Below are 19139 nucleotides of genomic sequence, written 5' to 3' on the forward strand. Positions count from 1 at the left end.
GAGTGGGAGGTATTCGGGAAAGGGTGGGCTTCTCTGATCTGCAGTCCGTATTTTTATGACAGTGACAGGGGTTGGCCATTTCCAAGGGGCCACACTGAGGTGCCAGGCTGTGAATGAGATCAACCAAAACGTCGGGTCCTGACCCATTTGGCCGTCCTTCGCTCACTCTGGGAGCACTCTAGGAGGGCCTGCCCGCGGCTACTCTGGGTTAGGCGCCGGGCTGGCCGCTGGGAACACGTGAACACACCTGGTCCCTTTCCTCGGGGAGAGAGGTCACAAACCAGTAACAGATAAACAGCCACGTGCCAAGACTCTGAAGGTCTGGGGAGGAGAATGAGGGCAGAGGGGCTGCTCAGAGGGGTCCTCGGGAGCTCACACACCACCTGAGACTTGAAGGAGAGAAGGGGCCGGCCATGCCGGGGTTGGGGGAGGCCACTCCGTGCGGAGGCGGCAGCTGCACCAAGGCTGCAGAAAGCAGCACCAGGGCGGGCTCCCAGGTCTGGAACCTGCTGAGAGGTTGGCAGGGGCGCTGCGGAGGGGGCAGGTGACGGGACTGGGCCCAGATCTCCCCGGCCTGTAACCACGAGGCCACGGGCAGGATCTTAATTGTTATGCTGAGAACAAGGAACAGGCACAGAAAGGGCTTAGGCAGCGTGAGCAGCACGGCCAGGTTTCTCTTCTGAACTAGGGGACATACGGGTGGGTCAGATGTTGAAGTGGAGGAAAGAGGAGACTCTCAGGCCACTTCCAGCTGCCCCTGCCCAGTGGCTTCGTGGGAATTGGGAAATGGCCAGGAACACCCTTCCAGCCACACACCCAGCACACGGCGCCACCTGCAAGACCCTCACTCAGAGCTCCCGAGAAGAGAGACCCCCAGGTTTCTGCTTGAGCAACTTTGGACGTGCAAAGCTTGCGGTGCCTGTGGGAATCCAAGCGGAACCCTGGGCTCTGCCCAGGGCTTGGGGACCATTTCAGCACAGTGATTCTGTGCCAGGAGGTTCCTTCCCTCCCTGCCCAGGCACCGGCCTTTTTACAGGGCTCACTGTGTTGTGTGCAGTTAGCCTTGTGAAGAAAAGCAATTTTAAAAACCCTGGAAGCCAGCAGTTTCTAGGTGCAAGACCATTTAGTGCTTAAATAAATGCAAGTTCTAGAAGTCTGCAGCCGAAGCGAAAGTAAATAACGACAGAATGTGAGTCATGACTGCCCCGGCCTAGGAGTTTGCAAAGCTTGTAAACAAAGCGTCCTCCCAAATTGAGAGCCGGGGCCTGGGAGTTGGGTACCAATTAATCAGCCCCCAACTCTGTAACACACAAAAGGACACATGTCCTCGCTAGCAGAGCCATGAGGGGGAACTTAGCTCACTGACGGTCACTCTGTTATCTGGAGTTCACCTGAGACTGAAAGAAAAAGCCTGTGTCCAGAAGAACAGAGTGCTCGCTTGTGTTTTTTGACAGAAATCACTTCACTGCCAGTGTCAACATGAAGCTTAACATCCTGATGTTTCGGGAAAAGGCAAACCAATCCAGCTGTACACTTAAAAGATGAGTTCAACCAGCCACACCATCGGACCCCAGCCCTGGGCTTCCTGGGGCCCTGTCCAGGCAGAGGATAGACCAAAAAAGGAGCTGGGTCCGGGGACAGAAGGTTTGGCTCCAGCCTCAGACCCTGCCACTCACAACCACATGCTCACATGAGTCACGCCATTTGTTTTGGTGTTCCCACCTCTAAAACGGGAGGCATAGCTGCTCCCCATTTTGGGAGGTTTTGTGTACGAAGCAATGGGAAAGGAGTGCTTGGGAAGGTGTTCTGCAGGTGTGAGGCGATTCCCATCACACCCAAAGGGCAGTTCTGCAGCTGAGGAGGCAGGACAATGTGGGGAGGAAACGGACCACAACTGACTCTCAGAAAGCCGGGCAGGTCAGCAAAGTGGATTTGGAGGTATATAATTAATGACTGCAAAGTCACAGAGGACAAGGTCACCTAGGCTGTACTCTCCGCTTACATGAGAGATCAGGGCACAAACTATGGAGCTAGCAGATAACATAAATATAGAGTGGCCTGTTATAAGGCAATAGGGAATGGTGGGGCCTGCGGCCAACTGGAGATTACACTCATGCTCTATCTAAGGTATTTGCAGTGAAAGATTTAAAACATATGCCCCATCAAACGCAACAAAGTGCATCTATGGCCTACAGGCTAAGAGTCTGATGCCCCTACAGACTGTTGTATTAGGCATGTCATTTTATTTTGATGCTTTGACTTCTGGGGCCTTGCTGATACAGGAGGGATTGCCCCTACTAAGGTAGCTAATTCCTAGACATAGTAAACAACCAGTGTGCACCTTTCCTATGCAAACCCACCAATCCAGAGCATATAATCCAGATGCACTCTGGGCCCCTATCCACCTGCCCCAATCACCCAGCGCCAGGTGCCAGACATCTAGGGACAGTCCCTGTACCCCATAGTGTGCTGAAAGTATTCAAACTAGCCAATCCTAAGCCTGCTTACTGTTTGCCTTTCCCAAGGAAACCACAATAAAGGTTCCTGCCCACTTTAGCCCCTTGTGCTGCCTCCTTTTGTGGCCCCCTGCATGGGACTGTGAGTGAAAAACTGCCTTTCCAGGGGCAGTTGTCTCCTGGCCTGCCGACCTCACTCAGCCCAAATAATAACAAAACCTACGTTTTAACATACCTGTAAACGCCACCGGAGCACAGGTCGTCACGGCTGCTTTGTTCCTCCCTGTGACTCTTAGCACCTAACACGATCCCTTGCACATGGCAGACACAATTTAAATGGTAATGGATGGATGGATGGATGGATGGATGGACGGATGGTGGACAGACAGAGGGATGAAAGCCAAGGGCTGGGTGGAAGCATCTATTTGGCTACATGGATTTCCTGCACGTCAGTCTCACTATTGCAACCGCCACAGGAAACTAAATTCTGTGTCTGTCTCAGCTCTGTGACTGGCGTGGATGTGTGTGTGTGTGGGGGGGGGGGGTGCAGGGCAGAGGAAGCGGCGCGAGGCCTCGCTGGCAGGAGTCAGCTGTGGTTAACCTGCGGCTCACCAGCCCCTCTGCATTCGGTTTTCCAGGTCACTCAAGTGAAAAAAAAGGCTTTTCTTTCGGTGGGGCAATTTTCTAGCTAACTCTGGCTGTTTTGGTTTTGTTTTTTTTTTTTTGAGACAGAGTCTCACTCTGTCGCCCTGGGTAGAGTGCAGTGGTGTCGTCAAAGCTCACCCCAACCTCAAACTCCTGGGCTCAAGCAATCCTCCCACCTTGGTTTCCCAAGTAGCTGGGACTACAGGTGTGTGCCATGATGCCCAGCTAATTTTTCTATTTTTAGTTGAGATGGGGGTCTCGTCTCACTCAGGCTGGTCTCGAACTCCTGAGCTCAAGCGATCCTCCCGCCACGGCCTCCTAGAGTGCTGGGATGACAGGCGTGAGCCACTGTGTTGCGCCACTGTTTGCTGTTTCTGATGAACGCCCAGCTGGGGTCCTCAGTTCTCGGCAGTGAACAGCTCCCCAAAGGCCATCCCTTCCCCAGGCCCAAGATGGAAGGACAGGCTTCCCCACCGACAAGGCGGCTAGGGACGCTGGGGGACTGCCGAGAGCTCACCGGAGGGGAGCACCGTCCGAAGAGTGACTATGCAAACTGGTTTACCCAGAACAGAGCCAGTGTATGGTTTATAACAGGCATTGTCCCAGTGTAATTCTTAAACTCACCTCCTCTTCTCTCTCAAAAACGTCTTGGTTTGATAAATCATACAATCACCCTCAACATCAGGGATTTTGCAGATGGGAGAGTCTGAGTTCGGAGGCTACCAACCAACAGAGGCTGGTCACTTTGTGTGTACAAACAGGAGCTCAAGGCTCTGCACTCAGCCCTGCGGACGGCAGGGACAATTAGCCAAAAGGAGCAGAGCCTGACCTTGGCCCTCAAGGACTCCACTCTAAACCAGGGATACCTGGGCTGGCCAGGGCAGCCTGGCCCCCGTGTCCCTCATCCACAGCCTCCCCACCCAAGAGTAGGCTCCAGGACTGCATTTCTTTCCCCTGGTGAAGTCTCAGGCCAGAGTTAACAAGTCCAGCTCAGCGTCGGAGCAGAGAGGAAAGGGTTAGGATTTGTGCCCAGATGGGCTTGGGGAGAAGGGGACCATCCCACCGACTCCATCCTCGGCACATGCCTTGTGCTACGGCCCTCTTCAACGCCACCTCGTGCTGCCATGGGGACCCTGAACAATTTCCCATTTGTCTTTTTTTCCTTCCTGGTTGAGATTTTGTTTCTGTTGAGATGAACTATTTATCTGTGTTGCATGAAATGTCATGGACTTGGGCAAAAGCAGGACCCACCCACATCCAAGAAATAGTAACCCTTTGATGACACACACATAAGCTCCCTGAAGCTTTAGAGGCCGCCAGGGAATGACTGTCCTTCTCCAGCACTGAACTTGCTCTCGAGAAGTATTGAACCCAAAAGGCGACAGACAGGCAACACCCCCAGCGCCCGAGCTTGTCAGGTCAACGCACGCTGGGAGTCAGTTTGCCAAGCGAATCTGTGGACATGTGCAACCACTCACCCACGGCGGGGCAAAGACTTACGAGGTAAAAGGTGGCTACGTTTCACCTTGTGGCCTCACGAGAAGTTTAATCAAGCTATAAAATGCTCCAAGTGTCCATTGTTGCAGGAATCTCTGTCTTGTGAATTAAAACTTCAAAGCTGTTTGTTTTTTATGTAAGATTAGCCATCATGCAAAGCTTACTGGTGAAGCAGTTAATAAAATACACAGACCCCACTGAAGGGTTTTCTACATTTCAGTCCTTGCACATAATGAAGCAGTTATAAACCCCGCACGGCCCTGAGAATAGGTTCCTTTGCTTCTTAAAGTTGCCAGTCCTGGCTCTTTGGGGGCTCATGTGCTATAAATTCTGGAAGCTCCTTTATTTATTTCGTTTATTTATTTATTTATTTTTTTGAGATGGAGTCTCACTCTGTTGCCCGGGCTACAGTGCCGTGGCATCAGCCTAGCTCACAGCAACCTCAAACTCCTGGGCTCAAGTGATCCTCCTGCCTCAGCCTCCCCAGCAGCTGGGACTACAGGCATGGGCCACCACGCCTGGCTAATTTTTTTCTGTTTTTTTTAGTTGATTGGCTAATTTTTTCTATTTTTAGTAGAGACAGGGTCTTGCCGCTCTTGTTAGGCTGGTCTCAAACTCCCGACCTCAAGTGATCCTCTGCCTCGGCCTCCCAGAGTGCCAGCATTATAGGCGTGAGCCACCGTGCCCAGACCTGGAAGCTCTTTTAGCTGCAGTTTGCGCATCGGGCAGGTCTTCTTCCTCTTCCTCGGTTCGCTTGTGTTTTAAAAACAAGTCAGATTTTAAGAAGCGGGTATAGCTGTCGTACTTCATGAGATTGAAGATCTAAGGAGGAAAAGAAAAAGAGCATGAAAGCTGAGGCTAACCCAAGCCATGAATCACCCTATCAAATATTTATTAAATACCTACTGTGTGCCAAAGTATATAAATGCGTACAAAGAACACACAAAGAAAGCCATAAGTCAGTCATGTGCTAGGCAAGACAGATTTCCTGGATGTTTTGGGTCATTAGCAAGAATCTCAATGGAATCTATAGTTTAGAGAGTCACATGAACAAACATACGTTTATTTTCCACGGAAGTACAGATCCACACAGCACTGATTCATACCCTTGCTTCCAGGGGTGCTTTAAGACTCTCCACTTTATTTGGACAAAGAACACAAAGACTCACTTCTCCAAGAGCTTGGGACAGCAGAACAGAAACTGTTTCTGTAGACGGTGTAAAGAGATCCACGTCATGTCGCATGATGCCAATATTGTCACGACCCCCGGTGCGTCTGGCATCCAAGATCTCAAACAAACCAATCATGTGCCAAGGATCAAAGTGAGGCTTATTCAGTGCACGGCAGGGGAGTGAAACTAGTCTTAGCAAAGAAGGATTCAGGACCAAGTCCCAGGGAAAGGGAACAGCAGGCGGCGGCAGGATGCAACCTCTGCAATCAGACAGGCTGAGGAGCAGAAAGAAAGATTCTAAGGCATGTGAAGTAGGTGAGGAGGACCCCTGGCTGAGGTGAAGTCCTTTGGATTAGAGGGCTGCCCCCGGCTGGGATGGCAGGTACTCCAAGGTCTGTCCCCAGGCACAGATGCTGCCTCAGGCCTCCTCGGAACCTCCCTTCTGGGCCTCCGTCCCTGTCCCCAGCGACCCCTCTACCCTATTCCTGCCCAATCCTCTGCCACCTGCCTTCCCCCCTCCTCCCTCACCGCACAAAAGGGCAGGGGAAGGAGAGGTAAGAAGCATTTTCCGGCTGTCGAGGGGCACGATCTCCTTTTCACCCTTCATCTCTCTCTCTCTGACCTTTTGACTTAACTTCCAGGACATTCTGCAGACTAAAATTCTACGCGGTGCACGCACCTGGTACCTTCACTTACGGCGCTGACACAGGCCCAACCAAGTGGAAAGTTCCAGCAGTGTCTAGAATGCCACTCACTGCCAGGAGGGGTTGTCAAGTGGGTGGTAAAACCCTGACATCTTTTAAACCCTCCCTCTGCCAACACATGCACGAACTATTTTGTAAATTAAACATGATGGATTCAAAGGACTCAGAACATCTGCTTGGGGGATGGGAGGTGCCTCAGAAGCGGGGGTGGGGTAGGATAGGGCAGGAGTCGGGTAGAGGGGGTGCTGGGGATGGGGACGGAGGCCTTTACACCTTCATTTTCCTAAGATGGCTTCAACCACAGCAGAACTGCCACAGTCATTTTGCTATAAGCAAAGTCCACAACTCAGGGAAAGACTTAGGACTTTGGCTTTTCTCTAAACCATTAAACTAGTGCCTGCCCGTCCCCTGGTGCCCTGCCAGCCTTGCCCAAGCTCTCCAGCTGCTCAGAGAGAGACCCTGTCCCCTTAAGACCCCGTCCTGTGTCTCTCTAGAGCACTTATCTGTTTTGTAGCAATCTTGTAATCCTAGCTGCGTTTGCAATTTGCTAAGGTTTGGAGGGAAAAAAATTTTTTTAATCCTCAAAAACACAAAAATCATAGCCAGGGATGAGGCAGGCGGTGAGGAATACCATTATCCTCTTGTGGCCTCCCACCAGCGTGCTAAGCAGGTGTCGCCATCCCTCACCACCTGCATTACTCAGCCCTTCCAGGCACAAGAGCCCCAACGGGAACCTTTAGATGCCCACCTAGTTCAGCATCTGCAGTGGATGCTCCAAGCGTGACTAATGAAACTGGCCTCACGGGGGCCCCTCCGGCGCCCAGCCCCGTGCCCACTACTCCCACACCAGGTCCACGGCAGGTGGAACCCTCTGCTCCGAGCAGGATGCGGTACGACCCAGGCGTGTCGTGTGAGGTCTCCACGTGTGGGAGAGGAACATCCTGTTTGCCTGTCGTGGCTCTGAGGCTCAGACTTCAAAGGGGAGAAGAAAAAGACTGGCTGGAGGCACCTAGGGCAGAGGAGGAGGGGAGGGGAGGAAGGAGGCTGCTTCGGGTGGGAGGATGGCTCGGGGCTGCAGCGGGGCTGAGAAGAGGTGCAGGCTCTCCTGCCCACCCTCCCCGCCCAGCGGGAGGGCAGGGGGCTGGGAACTATTTAACAAGAGCATAAGGGCCACGCCCTGCCGTGGCAGGTGTGAAAGGCCCCAGGAGGGCAGAAGTCCTTCAGGCTGGGGCTTCCTCCTCCAGGAGCCCTTCAGGGTCACCGGGAGGCAGCTGTGACCATCAGACCCAGACAGACTTGAGGAGGGAAAGGATGTCACGGATGTCACCCCCAGTGGCCTCATCCTCCTTGGCCGCGTGGAGCCGATGGCTCTACGCAGGGTGCACAGGGCTGGCTTCCCACTGCCCCCAGCACAGGGCCTGCTGGGTCCTGGCCTAGAAGCACAGGCAACGGGATGCTCCCATCACAGAGCCCTCAGGGAATGGTGTGCAGCAAAGATGCCTCAGAGGATGGAGAACGCGCCTAAAAACCTCTTCCAAGCAACTGGCCAACAATGGTGCACCCAGCTCCTGACAAGTCATTTACCATAGGATAAATGGCCACGACTGTGGTCTGATGAAAGTTTGCCAAGTGGGTGAACAGAAACCACAGCCTGCGCAAAAGCAGAGGGTGGAGAAATGACCTGGGGTCGCACCAATCAGCCCGCAAGGCCTTCGGCCTGCGCTGACCAGCGGAGGGGCACTGGATCCTCTCATCTCGGTCTCTGTCTCAGTCCTCACCGCAGCCCCACAAGGACCCTGGTTCCGCAGAGAGGAAACAGGAGCTCAGAGGTGCAGTTTCCTCAGGGTTCTGGAGGTCAAGGTCCCATCGCAGCTGGTTTCTTTCAAGGCCTCTCTTCGTGGCGTGTAGATGGCTGTCTCCTCCCTGTGTCCTCACATGGGCTTCCCCCAGGCATCTGTGTCCTTATCTCCGCTTCTTATAAGGACACCAGTCAGATTGGATTAGCGCCCACCCCAATGACCTCATTAAACGTTAATGACCCGTTTAAAGGCCCTGTTGCCACATAAGGTCACAGTCTGAGGCACTGGGGGTTAGGACTTCAGCATGTGCATTTGGGGAATGTGGGGGACAGTTCAGCCCATACAACTGAGCAAGAGACAGGCGGGCGGCAGACCCTGGCAGGCTCTGGAGCCCACACTCCTAACCACTGGGCTGTACTGCCACTCAGACGGCCAGGCAATACGCTGTCATTACCAACGGGGTCTACAAAGAGAGTTGACCATGGAAAACTGTCCATGCATTTGACATGACTAATACTAAATTTTAAAAATGCACTAAAACTAAAAACAAGGATCCCAAATATGTTCTTTAAAAGAGTGTTTGTGCGTATAAATGGAAACTAAATACCCCTAAAGGTCGGCACTGGTTTGAATAGTGTCCCCACAAAACTGTCGTCCACCTGGAACCTCAGAATGTGCCCCTACTGGGAAGTAGGTTGGTTAAGGATCTCAGAATGAAATCATCCCGCCTTTAGGGTGGGCCCTACATCGACAGCGCACGGAGGGAGAAGGCCGTGCAGAGGCAGAGACGGAGCTCAGGGGGAGGCAGCTGCAAACCAAGGACCAGCGAGGATGGCGGGCAGCCACCAGCCGTCCAGAGGCTGAGAAGAGGGGAGCAAGGATGCTCCCCTGGAGCCTTCAGGGGGACCACAGCCCCGCCAACACCTTGCTTTCAGATTTCTCACCGCCTGAATGGCGAGAGAGTAAGTTTATGCTGCTTTAGGCCACTTGGGTTGTAGTCATTTGCTACGACAGCCCTGGGAAACGAACACGGTCTGCTTATGGATTTCCACTGGCTCCTGCTCCGCACAGAACCTGAGCTGGCCCCAGGGGTCCCAGACGGCTCTGCAAGCGCAGACTCCCCACTGGGGAGAACCGGCCTCCCCAGGGCTGGGTTGCGACCAGCACCTGAACAACTGGTCAGACGCCCTCAGTGTCTGCAGGGAAGAGAAAGAAGAAAATGCCGCCGGACAGGAGAAGGCATGAGGTAGGTGGAAGGCGTCAGAGCACAGCTGAGCCAGATCCTTCCTCATCCTGAGGGACGGATGGGCCACTGACGACGCGGAAAGCTCAAGTTGGCAGCTGAACCACATTCTGCATTTTTTTTTTTTTTTTTTGTGGCCAAGACAGCTGTGGCTTAGCAAGGTTTCGGGTTTGGGCAGCCCCCACATCTGCGAGCTGCAGGCCTGGGCTGTAAACTGTTTAGCGCCGTTGCCTTGGGACCCAGTCCTGCAGGCTGCTAGAGGTGGGGCTAGGAGGAAAGTGAGAAGGACCGTCCTGCAGATGTGCAATGCTGCACAGTGTCCTGTGACGTCAGGTCATTGCACCGCCAAGGCACCTCTCCCTCTCCAGACCCCAGACCGTGCAGTGACTAATTAGGATCTGCCTTCCTGCGCAGAAAAATATCCAACGTCAGACGGGTCAAACTTTGCTGCTGCAGGAAAGGACTTGCTCAGTGGGCACACTCATCCGTGTGGACAGTGAGGGGCTTCACTAGCCTTGGAGGCCCCTGCGTGACCACTTCGTCACCGTCTTGATTCATTGCATTTCAAGCCTAATAAATGTTTTAACACTTCCCAGAAGACAAGTACCATTAAAGGCCTAAACAAAACGTGCATCCTCTCTCCTCTGAACCCTCTGCCGTGTTATTTTGATTAGGTACAGGGAGAAAAAAATAATCCTTTAAGGCAGTGAAAATTGTATTGACAGGATTTCGTATTTGCTTCAAGAGCTTGGCTTAGTCTGTCTATGAAAATTGCTGACAGAAGGCAGCATGCACCACTGTGTCTGGACTGCAGCTCTAGAATGTGCTCTCTCGCCCCTCGTACCTGGACTACAGACATGCTTTCGTACCCACATGAACAGGCAGAAATGGGAAGAAAGGAAGCTCCCATCCCTCCAGCCCTGAGAATTGGCCAGGCATCGAAGACACAGGGATGTGCCCACGCCCCAAGTGACGGCCACCTCCCCTTCTTCTCTGGCAGGAACGGGGTGCACCCAGGAGAGGGTCTGAGGTCGGCTGGCAGAGAGCAGGAGGGAAGACACAGCAGCACAAGTCAGCCCTTGCCCCAAAGCACCAGGGAGGGCCACCCAGAAGGCTCTGTCACCCTGGACAGCACTCCTGCTTTGCAGACAGGACAGCCAGAGACGGAGGACGTGCCGGAGTGGGATCCGAACTCCAGAAGGAGGCTGGACACGGACAGAGCCAGAGACACCCTGCTTGGGGCAAAATCCCCTCACAGGCTCAGGGGCCCAGCACTGTCACACACATGGGGCCGTCTGCCCACTTCTTCCCGGAGCCCATATCACTCAAATTCTAGACTCAAATGGCATGACGTGCTTTCTGCTTGGAGAGAAGGCATTTTATTTTTGCCTTTTGCCATCAGAAGGGGAGTTAAGTGCTTTTCTGGCACCTGCTCTTCCCTCCTCTTCCCCATTTTAAAGTTGTAAAGAAAAATCTCTAAGTATTTGCGATGCTGTCCTGCGTGCCTCACCCTCATAAGGCAGACGGCTACGGTAGACACGAAGAGCCAACTTTCCTTCCATTTGAACGAAAAACCCCGACCTGCCTTTTCTAGCTTTGCATGCTGGAAAATACCCATTTATGGCCCAGGTTTGATCTTTTGGAGCAAATGTCAGCTGGTGCCCATAAGCTGAGGCGTCCTGAATCCCTGGCTCTTGTCACCACCACAGCCCAGGACAGGGGACTGTGGCTGTGCAGGGAGCTCAGACCGAGCTTGAGAAGTAAGGGGAAATGAGGGGCTGGGGGTGGGAACAGACCCCCAAATGACCCCTGTGGGCTGGCACCTCGCCCCCGCCCCAGGTCCTCACCAGCTGGTCCACCCCTTCTTACGTGTGTCGGGAAAGGAAGCGTTTCTCACCTCTTGGCTTCTGGGGAAATTCAAAGAAACTGCACTGCTAAAAAGGGGGCCCTATTTATGGTTCCTCTCTCTGTCAAGGATGTGGCTGGGAGCACTGACATCTCACAGAAATCTCTTTAAATTTTTTTTAAGCATCAGAGGTTGAGGACTTCCTTTTGAAGGGTGAAAGCCGCCTCCACTCTGCCCTTTCCAGACTGGGCTCTAGTGCCGGCTTGGTGAGGGCAGCCGGTGGCTCGCGAAACCTGCTTTTCCCGGAGGCACCGGGATCCCTGAAGTTTATGGAAGGATGAGCACCCCAGTCCCCAAACCTGTACCCTTCTCTTACACGCACGAGCAAGCAATGACCGACAGCCGCCATGTGCGATGATCCAGCCTCTGTGTCGTCACGGATCCCACGGCTGCTCCAGACCACGCCGCACCGTGTGATTTAAACCACAGGCTTCGGAGCAAGCAAGGTGTGTGAACTGGTGCTGAGAAACTTGTCGGAGCAGAAGTTTGTTTTAAATCTTTCATATGGCACAACTCTGAGTCACTGAGCAGGCTTCCAAGCGTCCCGTTCGGAAATATTCTGGGCAGGGTCTGAAACGCCCGACGACATAACAGATCTCCCACTGGGGAGAGCGAGGGAAGAGGCGGGACCTGGGGGGGGGTTCACTTTTCACTTCATACCTTCCTGGATCACATGAATTTTCTTTTTCTTAACCATGAACATGTACTCATTCAACAATTTTAAATAATTTTAAAAATTAACTTGTACAGAATCCTGCGTGACACAGTAACAGGCCCAATCCTGTGTGCGCTTCAGCTCGCGCCAGCCCAGCTGGCTCCTGTGCTGGCTCCGTCTGTGGAGTTTGCAGCCACGTGGGTTGGCAGGACACACGTGTTCAAACGCCACACTGGCAGGGCCGGCACAAACTGACGTTGTCATTTCTTTTTCAAAGAAAAGCATGTTAGGTCCTGTGACTAACTGGATGGAAACGCTCTGGAATCAGCCAGGGCTAGAGGTACGGACGGCACGGGGAGCATGAGGAGCATGGGGAGCAGGGGGAGCACGGAGAGCATGAGGAGCATGGGGAGCAGGGGGAGCACGGGGAGCAGGGACAGGAACGTGGGAGAGAGGAAGGGGACAGCGTCGGTCGTTAGGCCGAGGCCAACGCTGCCTGCCCCAGCTCCCATGAAAGGAAAATGGCTGCAAAGGCTGGAGGGGAGAAGCGAGAACCCAAAGGTGAGAAACTGTCTCCAAACGCTACTGCGTCACATGAGAACGGTTCGCTTCGGGTGGTGGTTTGGTAGGAAGGGTCCGGCTGAACCAGATTCCCTGGGCTCAAGTTCTGTCCCCATCCCTCCCCACTGTGTGACCTTGGGCTGGTGACAGGGCCGCCTATGCCAGTGAACTCTCTCATCCGTACGCAGAGGCTCGAGGTCCACCTCCCACAAAACTACTTGAGAGTCAAATGAGATGCCAGGAAAACGTATCGAGTGAACTGCAAACTTAAGGCTCTCCCGGAACTCGCTAAATTGTAGAAAACTGACAGATACGTCATTCGCTGCTTTTCAGAAGGGGACCCGCGGCTCCGTGAGGGTGAGGCGCGTTCTGGAAACTCACATCCAGCCAGGGCTGCTCCCCCTCAGCGCTCCTGGCATTTGGACCAGATGATTCCGTGTCTCGGGCGTCCCGACACCGCAAGGTGTCTAGCAGCTTCCCTGGCCTCAGTTCTGTGAAATCCTGTGACTCTAAACATGTTCCTCGCAGCTTCAATTTCTTTCGCTTATGAAAACAGGGCTCTTGAGGGGCTTTTGGGGAGCAGAGAACCGTGGACCGTGCTGAGCACACACTTTGGCGTTCCAGCAAGGCCCCTGCGTGTCCAAAGCGAGTGGAGCCCAGGGGCCCTTCTCGGGGACCTGCTGTGAAATCAGCTGATTCCAAACACCTTGCCTCCACCCAGTTATGCCTCAGGAGGACAGTTAGTGCCCCTTTCCCTCCTTCCCTTTCAAATAAATGATTTTTAACCACAGGGTATAACTTTTTTTACATTCTGCACATCTGTGTGTGTGCACAAACACAGCCATTATTATTACGTGTATTATACCACATCTGTCATATGTGTGTGCATGCGAGTATTTATACAAAAAAGATGGACAGTGTAGAGATCAAATGTTACTTAGCGGTTCTCTCCAGGTGTGGAGTCATAAGGGGTTTTTTCCTCTTTATACTCTGGTTTTCCAAGTTTCTTTTACTGAGCATGTATGATGTTAAAAGTTAGGTAGATAAAAGTTCTTTTTAAAAATTTTTGTCACTAAAATAAAAAAATAAAAAAACCAGCCTCTGTCCCGCATGTTTCCTCTTTTTTGTGCCAGCTAAAGCTCCCAGTGTGTGGCTCTATCGGGATGTGCCTGGTCACAGAGGCCCGGCGCTGCTTTGAGATGTTCTGCAGGAGAGCTGGAGCCCGGGAGCCCGGGAGCCCGTGCTGTCTGCAGTGTCACGCCAGCCTCTGTCACTCCTCGCTCCTACCTCGGCTCTGCCCCCCTGGGAAACGGCACGGCCTGTGTGCACTCACACAGCCTTTCCAATCCCTCTGCTCCAGGGGCCTCAAGGGGCTTTGAGCAACAGCGAGAGGCTGCCCAGGAGCCTGGGACACTAACACAGGTTTTGGGGCCCCTCGGGGAGTGCCGTGGAAGGCAGGTGGACGAGCGTGAATCCAGCTTCCACACTTCCCACCACCTGCGTGACCTAACGCCAACAGACCACTCAGACTCCCTGAACCTTGCTTTTGTCATCAGCAAAATGGGAATTTTGCTGAAGATTACATGAGACAATATACGCCAAATGTGGCATCAGGCTCAAAAGGGCACCCTACATGGCAGATACTGTTGTCATTATGGAGAATATCCAGACCACAGGGGCAGGTTCTCAACCCTGGCTGTACTTTAAAGTATCTTAGGGAGCTTTTAAAAGATTCTGAGGTCCAGGGCAGGACGATATCCCCATGTGAAATTGCCTTTGCACCGCACATTCCACTTCCTTTCCCTCCACAAATCCACATCTACGCTTCCTTCTCAGTGGCTCAAAACCACCACCTCCAGGAAGCCCTCAGCAAGTCTTCCCTGCAAACTGGAGTTCCTTCAACAACCACGTCTGATTCAGAATTTATATGGAGTATGTCGCCAAATGTTAAACTTTTCATCGTGACTCAAGGGCCACACTACAGACTAGCTTATAGTACTGGGCCACCAGAAACGGGTAGAGGTGTTTGGATATTTGCACAAATTTCCCTGGCACGTTCAGCCCTCATGCTTGCTTTCTAGAGTTTTCTGTCTGTTCCTACCTTCAATAGTTACCACATGCTGCTTCCTCAGTGTGAGCTCCTCAGATAGCCCCAGCCTCCTTTCTGATCTGGGTTGAGAAGGGAGGTAACTCTGACTCCCGTGGGTTTTGACCCTGAACCTGGGATTCCAGCCCCCGCTCTTTCACAACCTTGGCCCCTCCACGTGCATCCGCTTGCCCAGCCGGATGTCCAGGGAGTCTCACATTTGGTGTTTTACTGAATTCTTTCAGGCCTGGAATAAATGCAGGGTTTCCAATCAAGGTGCAGGCATGGAAGTCAGGTTACCTGGTCCTGGAGTTTCTGGAACATCAGAGGATGCGGTTCCTCCAGGATCTTTTCATTGAGCTGAGACTGTCCCTCCACGTTGACTTGTGATGAGGCCTTGCTGGACAGAAAGGTCGTGTAGATCTCCTTTGCCTTTTCCTGCATCTGGAGGAGACAGAGGGGGCCTGTTTGTCATCTGCAAGCACAGCCTTCCCGGCCTGAGCCCTGCTGCCCCCTTCAGCCAGGCCCAGGAGGAGCTGCCATGGCAAGAGGGGGCCCTCGCTGCCACCCCAGGGGGAAGCTCCGCCTAGGAGGGCTGGTGCAGCCTCTGCCCTGCCCCTCTGTGCATCTGTGGGCACATGCCCTGTAATGACACTGCTACGCCAACCACGCAGAAATGACGGCAGAAAGAACCCTGGCCCACACCGAGCACACGGTACCATTGAGGACCATCCTGTGAATTCTCCAAATTGAGGGCTCATGGGAATATCATTCAGTCATAAAAGGAACGAAGCACTGACGTGTGCTACAACAGGGAAGAACCCTGAAAAAGTGATGTTCAGTAAAAGGAGCATGACACACAGGGCCACATATGGTCTGACTCCATTTACACGAAACATCAGAATGGGCAGATCCATGGAGACAGACAGATTAATGGTTGCCAGGGGCTGGGGAGGGGGAAATGGGGAGTGACCGCTAATGGGTAAGTGTGTTTCTGTTGGAGGTGATGAAAAGTGCTGGAACCGGATTGTAGTGACGGCTGCACAACATTGTGAATAGCCTTAAAGCCACTGAATGGCATACTTTAAAATGGTTAAAATGGTAAAAAGGAGAGCACGAAAAAATTATTGAAATGGTGAATTTTATGTTACGTGTACTTAACCACAATAAAAAATGTCAAGTTGAACCTTGTACACATATACCCTGGACATCCAGGAAAATGCCATTTTCCTATTAGTGCCCTTTCCTGATGAGGACACAGAGGTCAGGAGAGGTGACGTGGCTCATTCGAGGAGCGGGGAGACTTAGGGCTGTCTGGCTCCAAAGCCTTTCTGTTCTGCTCACTTCCACCCCCTGGAGACACATTAGCTCCTCCAGGTTGTGCAGCCCGCCGGCCTTCCAGGGCAGGGTGTTTTCTCACTCTGGTAATGAGATACTGAGTGGAAGCAACAGCGAGAGCATCCGCTGCCCGCCCTGCGGTCCCAAGTGCAGCCCTGCTGGGAAGCGCGAGCCCTAAGTAGGTACCGGCTGCCTCGTGCATGGTGGGGGCAGAGTGGAAAGACGCCGCCCATCTGACTCGGGTTCCACCCAGAACCAGCCGTGGCTGTCTCAGGAACACTCTGACAGGGAGGAGATGGACGTCACAGTAAGTACTTAGTCTTCAAAGCATCGTGCTTCGCGGAGGGGGCTGCAGACACAGGAGCCCGCTCCTCTGGGACTTCCCCTGACAGGTCTATTTTCTTTTAAAGAAAGGAGACTTCCTGTGCACGTACCTCGCTGGCAGCAGAGATGGGGGCTGTTTCTCTAAACGTTAGCGTCTAAAGCTTACCTTACCCTGCAGAGCAAGGCAGATGCCAAATGGCTCTGAGATGCAGCTGCATAGCTGGGGTGTGTGGGGAGACGCCCTGGGGCCAGGGGGGCCTGGACAACTGCTCCTCTCTCCAGAGAGCCCACCTGGGGCTCTGCCTGTTGCTGCAGAGCCTGGCTTAGGAAATCCCAGGCTTGGAAAACCTCCTGACCTTATGGAAACTACCAGAAAGCTCCACTAACTGGTGCCTAAAATCAGAGAAAAGTGGCCTTTTTTTGGTTCTGGGGACTGATGGCAAAAGACCCTAAGAGGTCACAGCCCGGCCATCTCCTGCTCTCCTGAGCAAGTGAGGCTTGCCAGTACTCGCAGGTAGCCTGCCCGGGTGGGACCAACACCCCAAGCTATGGTGTCCATTCTTTCCTGACCATGATCAGGAGTGATTAGTTGATGTCAGAATCAAGGACCAGGTACACATATCCCTAGCAGTTATCTAGCACCAACTCGCTGCAGACACAGGCTAGGTGTGGTCCCACACCCTCAATCCCCTGGACATCCAGGAAAACACCATTTTCCTATTAGCGCCACTTTCCTGATGAGGACACAGAGGTCAGGAGAGGTGACGAGGCTCATTCGAGGAGCCCGCGGGGAGACTCAGGGCTGTCTGGCTCCAAAGCCTTTCCTCGAGCTCCTGGAGCCTCTTGAGATAAATGGGGCTGTCCCAGGAGACGGGTCTGGGCCCTGTCAGTGAGAGCCCGGTGGGGCTGCTGTCTGGACCCGCTCGCCTCTCCAAGACCCATCAGCTCCACAAAGCTGTGAGCCCCCTGCCCGCCCCCCATCTGTCAGGAAGGAACACTTTTGGAAAACCACTTCCTGTTTGAAAGCTACTTCATCAAAGTAGAATTTCAGCCAGTCAGACGAGCAAACTCCATGCAGAGCTCTGTGGGCAGAAATCACATTAGGCCTCCCTTCCCTTGAACGTTACACACACACACACACACGCGCGCACACATACACATGCACACACATGTGCACGCTGACCAGCTGAATCCAGGCTGCTGTGAGTGGTTCTGAAACAGAGAAGTGTAATGAGTGTCTTGAGGCGTCTCGGTGGGGGTGGAAGGGGGAGAGGAAGTAGGTCTCAGGGGCCGCAGGTAGGCGAGCCTCCGGGTGTCTTGCCAGAGTCTGAGGGCCGTGTGGGTCCCGAGATGCCAGCTGCCCAGACACACGCCGGGGCGGCTGCAGCACAGAGCTTATCTCGGCCGGGCTAGGAAGCATGACTGAAAAGGGAAACCCTGAGACTGCCGACCGCAAGCCAGTCACGGGAAGGCCTGGTGGTGTCCAGGCCGAAAACACTTAACAAAAAACAAGAACCAGTCTCTTGAGCTATTTTGGTAGATTTTTCCAGAGCTTTGTTAACCCTATTCTAGCTACTGTCAGGAAGGAACAGAACAGTGACCCACTGGAGGGGTCAGTCCTGGGTCTGTGACCTGGAAGGACAGCCGGGCCCGGCCAAGGCAGAGACCAAAGGGCCTCACCTTCCCTTCAGAGACCAACAAGCCCAGCACCCAACCCGGCCCCAGCAGGTGCTGGAAAAGGCTCTCCCCTGGGCCCATCAACTCGGGGGCTGCCCGTGGGAGCGTCGCACCCAGGGAGCTCCTTCCAGACACCCCACAAGTCTGGGCCTTTCTTCCAGGCCTGGCAACGCCTCAGCAGTGAGGCCGCTCAGTCAGAAGTCAGTACTCGAACCCTGCTCCCGATGGGCACGTGATCAGGAGAAGCAAATCCACCTTCCCGTCAGCCCCAAAACACACATCTGTGCAGACAACACCAACGACACAGAAGCCCAAAGCTCAGAAGAGACCCAGCTCCTCTCCCTCACCCAGTCAGCTGCTTAAACTTATCCTACTGGGTGAACGAAGCAAAATTTCCTTTGCTGTCACATCCCCCTATGTGGGGCTAATGGCCTCCCCACCTCCAATTCCCTGCGGAGACACCTCAAGAGAAAAGCATGGCGGTTCCATCTTCCCTCCATCCACTCCTCAGCCCCCTGCCAGTGCGGCCCCTGCCGGCTCCCTGCTCACCGCGCACTCCCACCTCCGTCCTCCTCCCACCCCCTCACTGCCAGGGCCCGGTCCTCTCGGGGCTCCCCAAGACCTCCCGAGGTCTCTCTGTCTCCTTTACTGGCTCCTGTCCCTCTGTCCCCTCTATAAGTTCTGGGGTTTCCCAGAGTTCTGCCCTTGGCTGACGACTTTACACACTCTCCCTGGATTTCAGCCCAACCCTCTTCCCCGAGCTCCTGACCCCCAAAGCTGGCTGATTTCCAGCAGTGTGGACACAGATGTCCCACGGACACCTCCAGCCTAACACAGAGGAAAGGAGCGCTCCCTCCTGGGCCTGCGTCCTGCAGCCTCTGCTCTGGGAAGCTGAAAGCTGCCATCCCCTCTAACGCCTGCTCACCCCGCATGCATCCCACCTGCTCACCCCGCATCCCGCCTGCTCACCCCGCACGCATCCCACCTGCCACCATGCTGCTCCCTCCCCTCCCGGCCCCACCTCCCATCAGCCCCATCCTCGTGACGGGCTGATGGGGCGATGGGAGAGAGAATACC

General features: G+C 53.8%; 1 protein-coding gene across 4 annotated transcripts in view; it reads right to left on the reverse strand.

Moving 5' to 3' along the window:
- Positions 1-4620: 4620 nt before the first annotated feature.
- RGS10 (regulator of G protein signaling 10) overlaps positions 4621-19139 on the reverse strand; it is a 32086-nt gene continuing 17567 nt past the window's right edge. For 2 of the 4 annotated variants that reach the window (XM_069460619.1, XM_069460621.1), the window contains exons 4-6: positions 15024-15167; positions 5290-5420; positions 4621-4928 (exon numbers count right to left, since the gene is read on the reverse strand). In XM_069460619.1, the coding sequence (XP_069316720.1) occupies positions 4913-4928; positions 5290-5420; positions 15024-15167 (291 nt within the window). In that variant the 3' untranslated portion in view covers positions 4621-4912. The other 2 variants (XM_069460618.1, XM_069460620.1) reach the window with 1 other exon arrangement.

Source organism: Eulemur rufifrons, chromosome 28 (genome assembly GCF_041146395.1).
Source record: "Eulemur rufifrons isolate Redbay chromosome 28, OSU_ERuf_1, whole genome shotgun sequence".
NCBI lineage: Eukaryota > Metazoa > Chordata > Mammalia > Primates > Lemuridae > Eulemur > Eulemur rufifrons.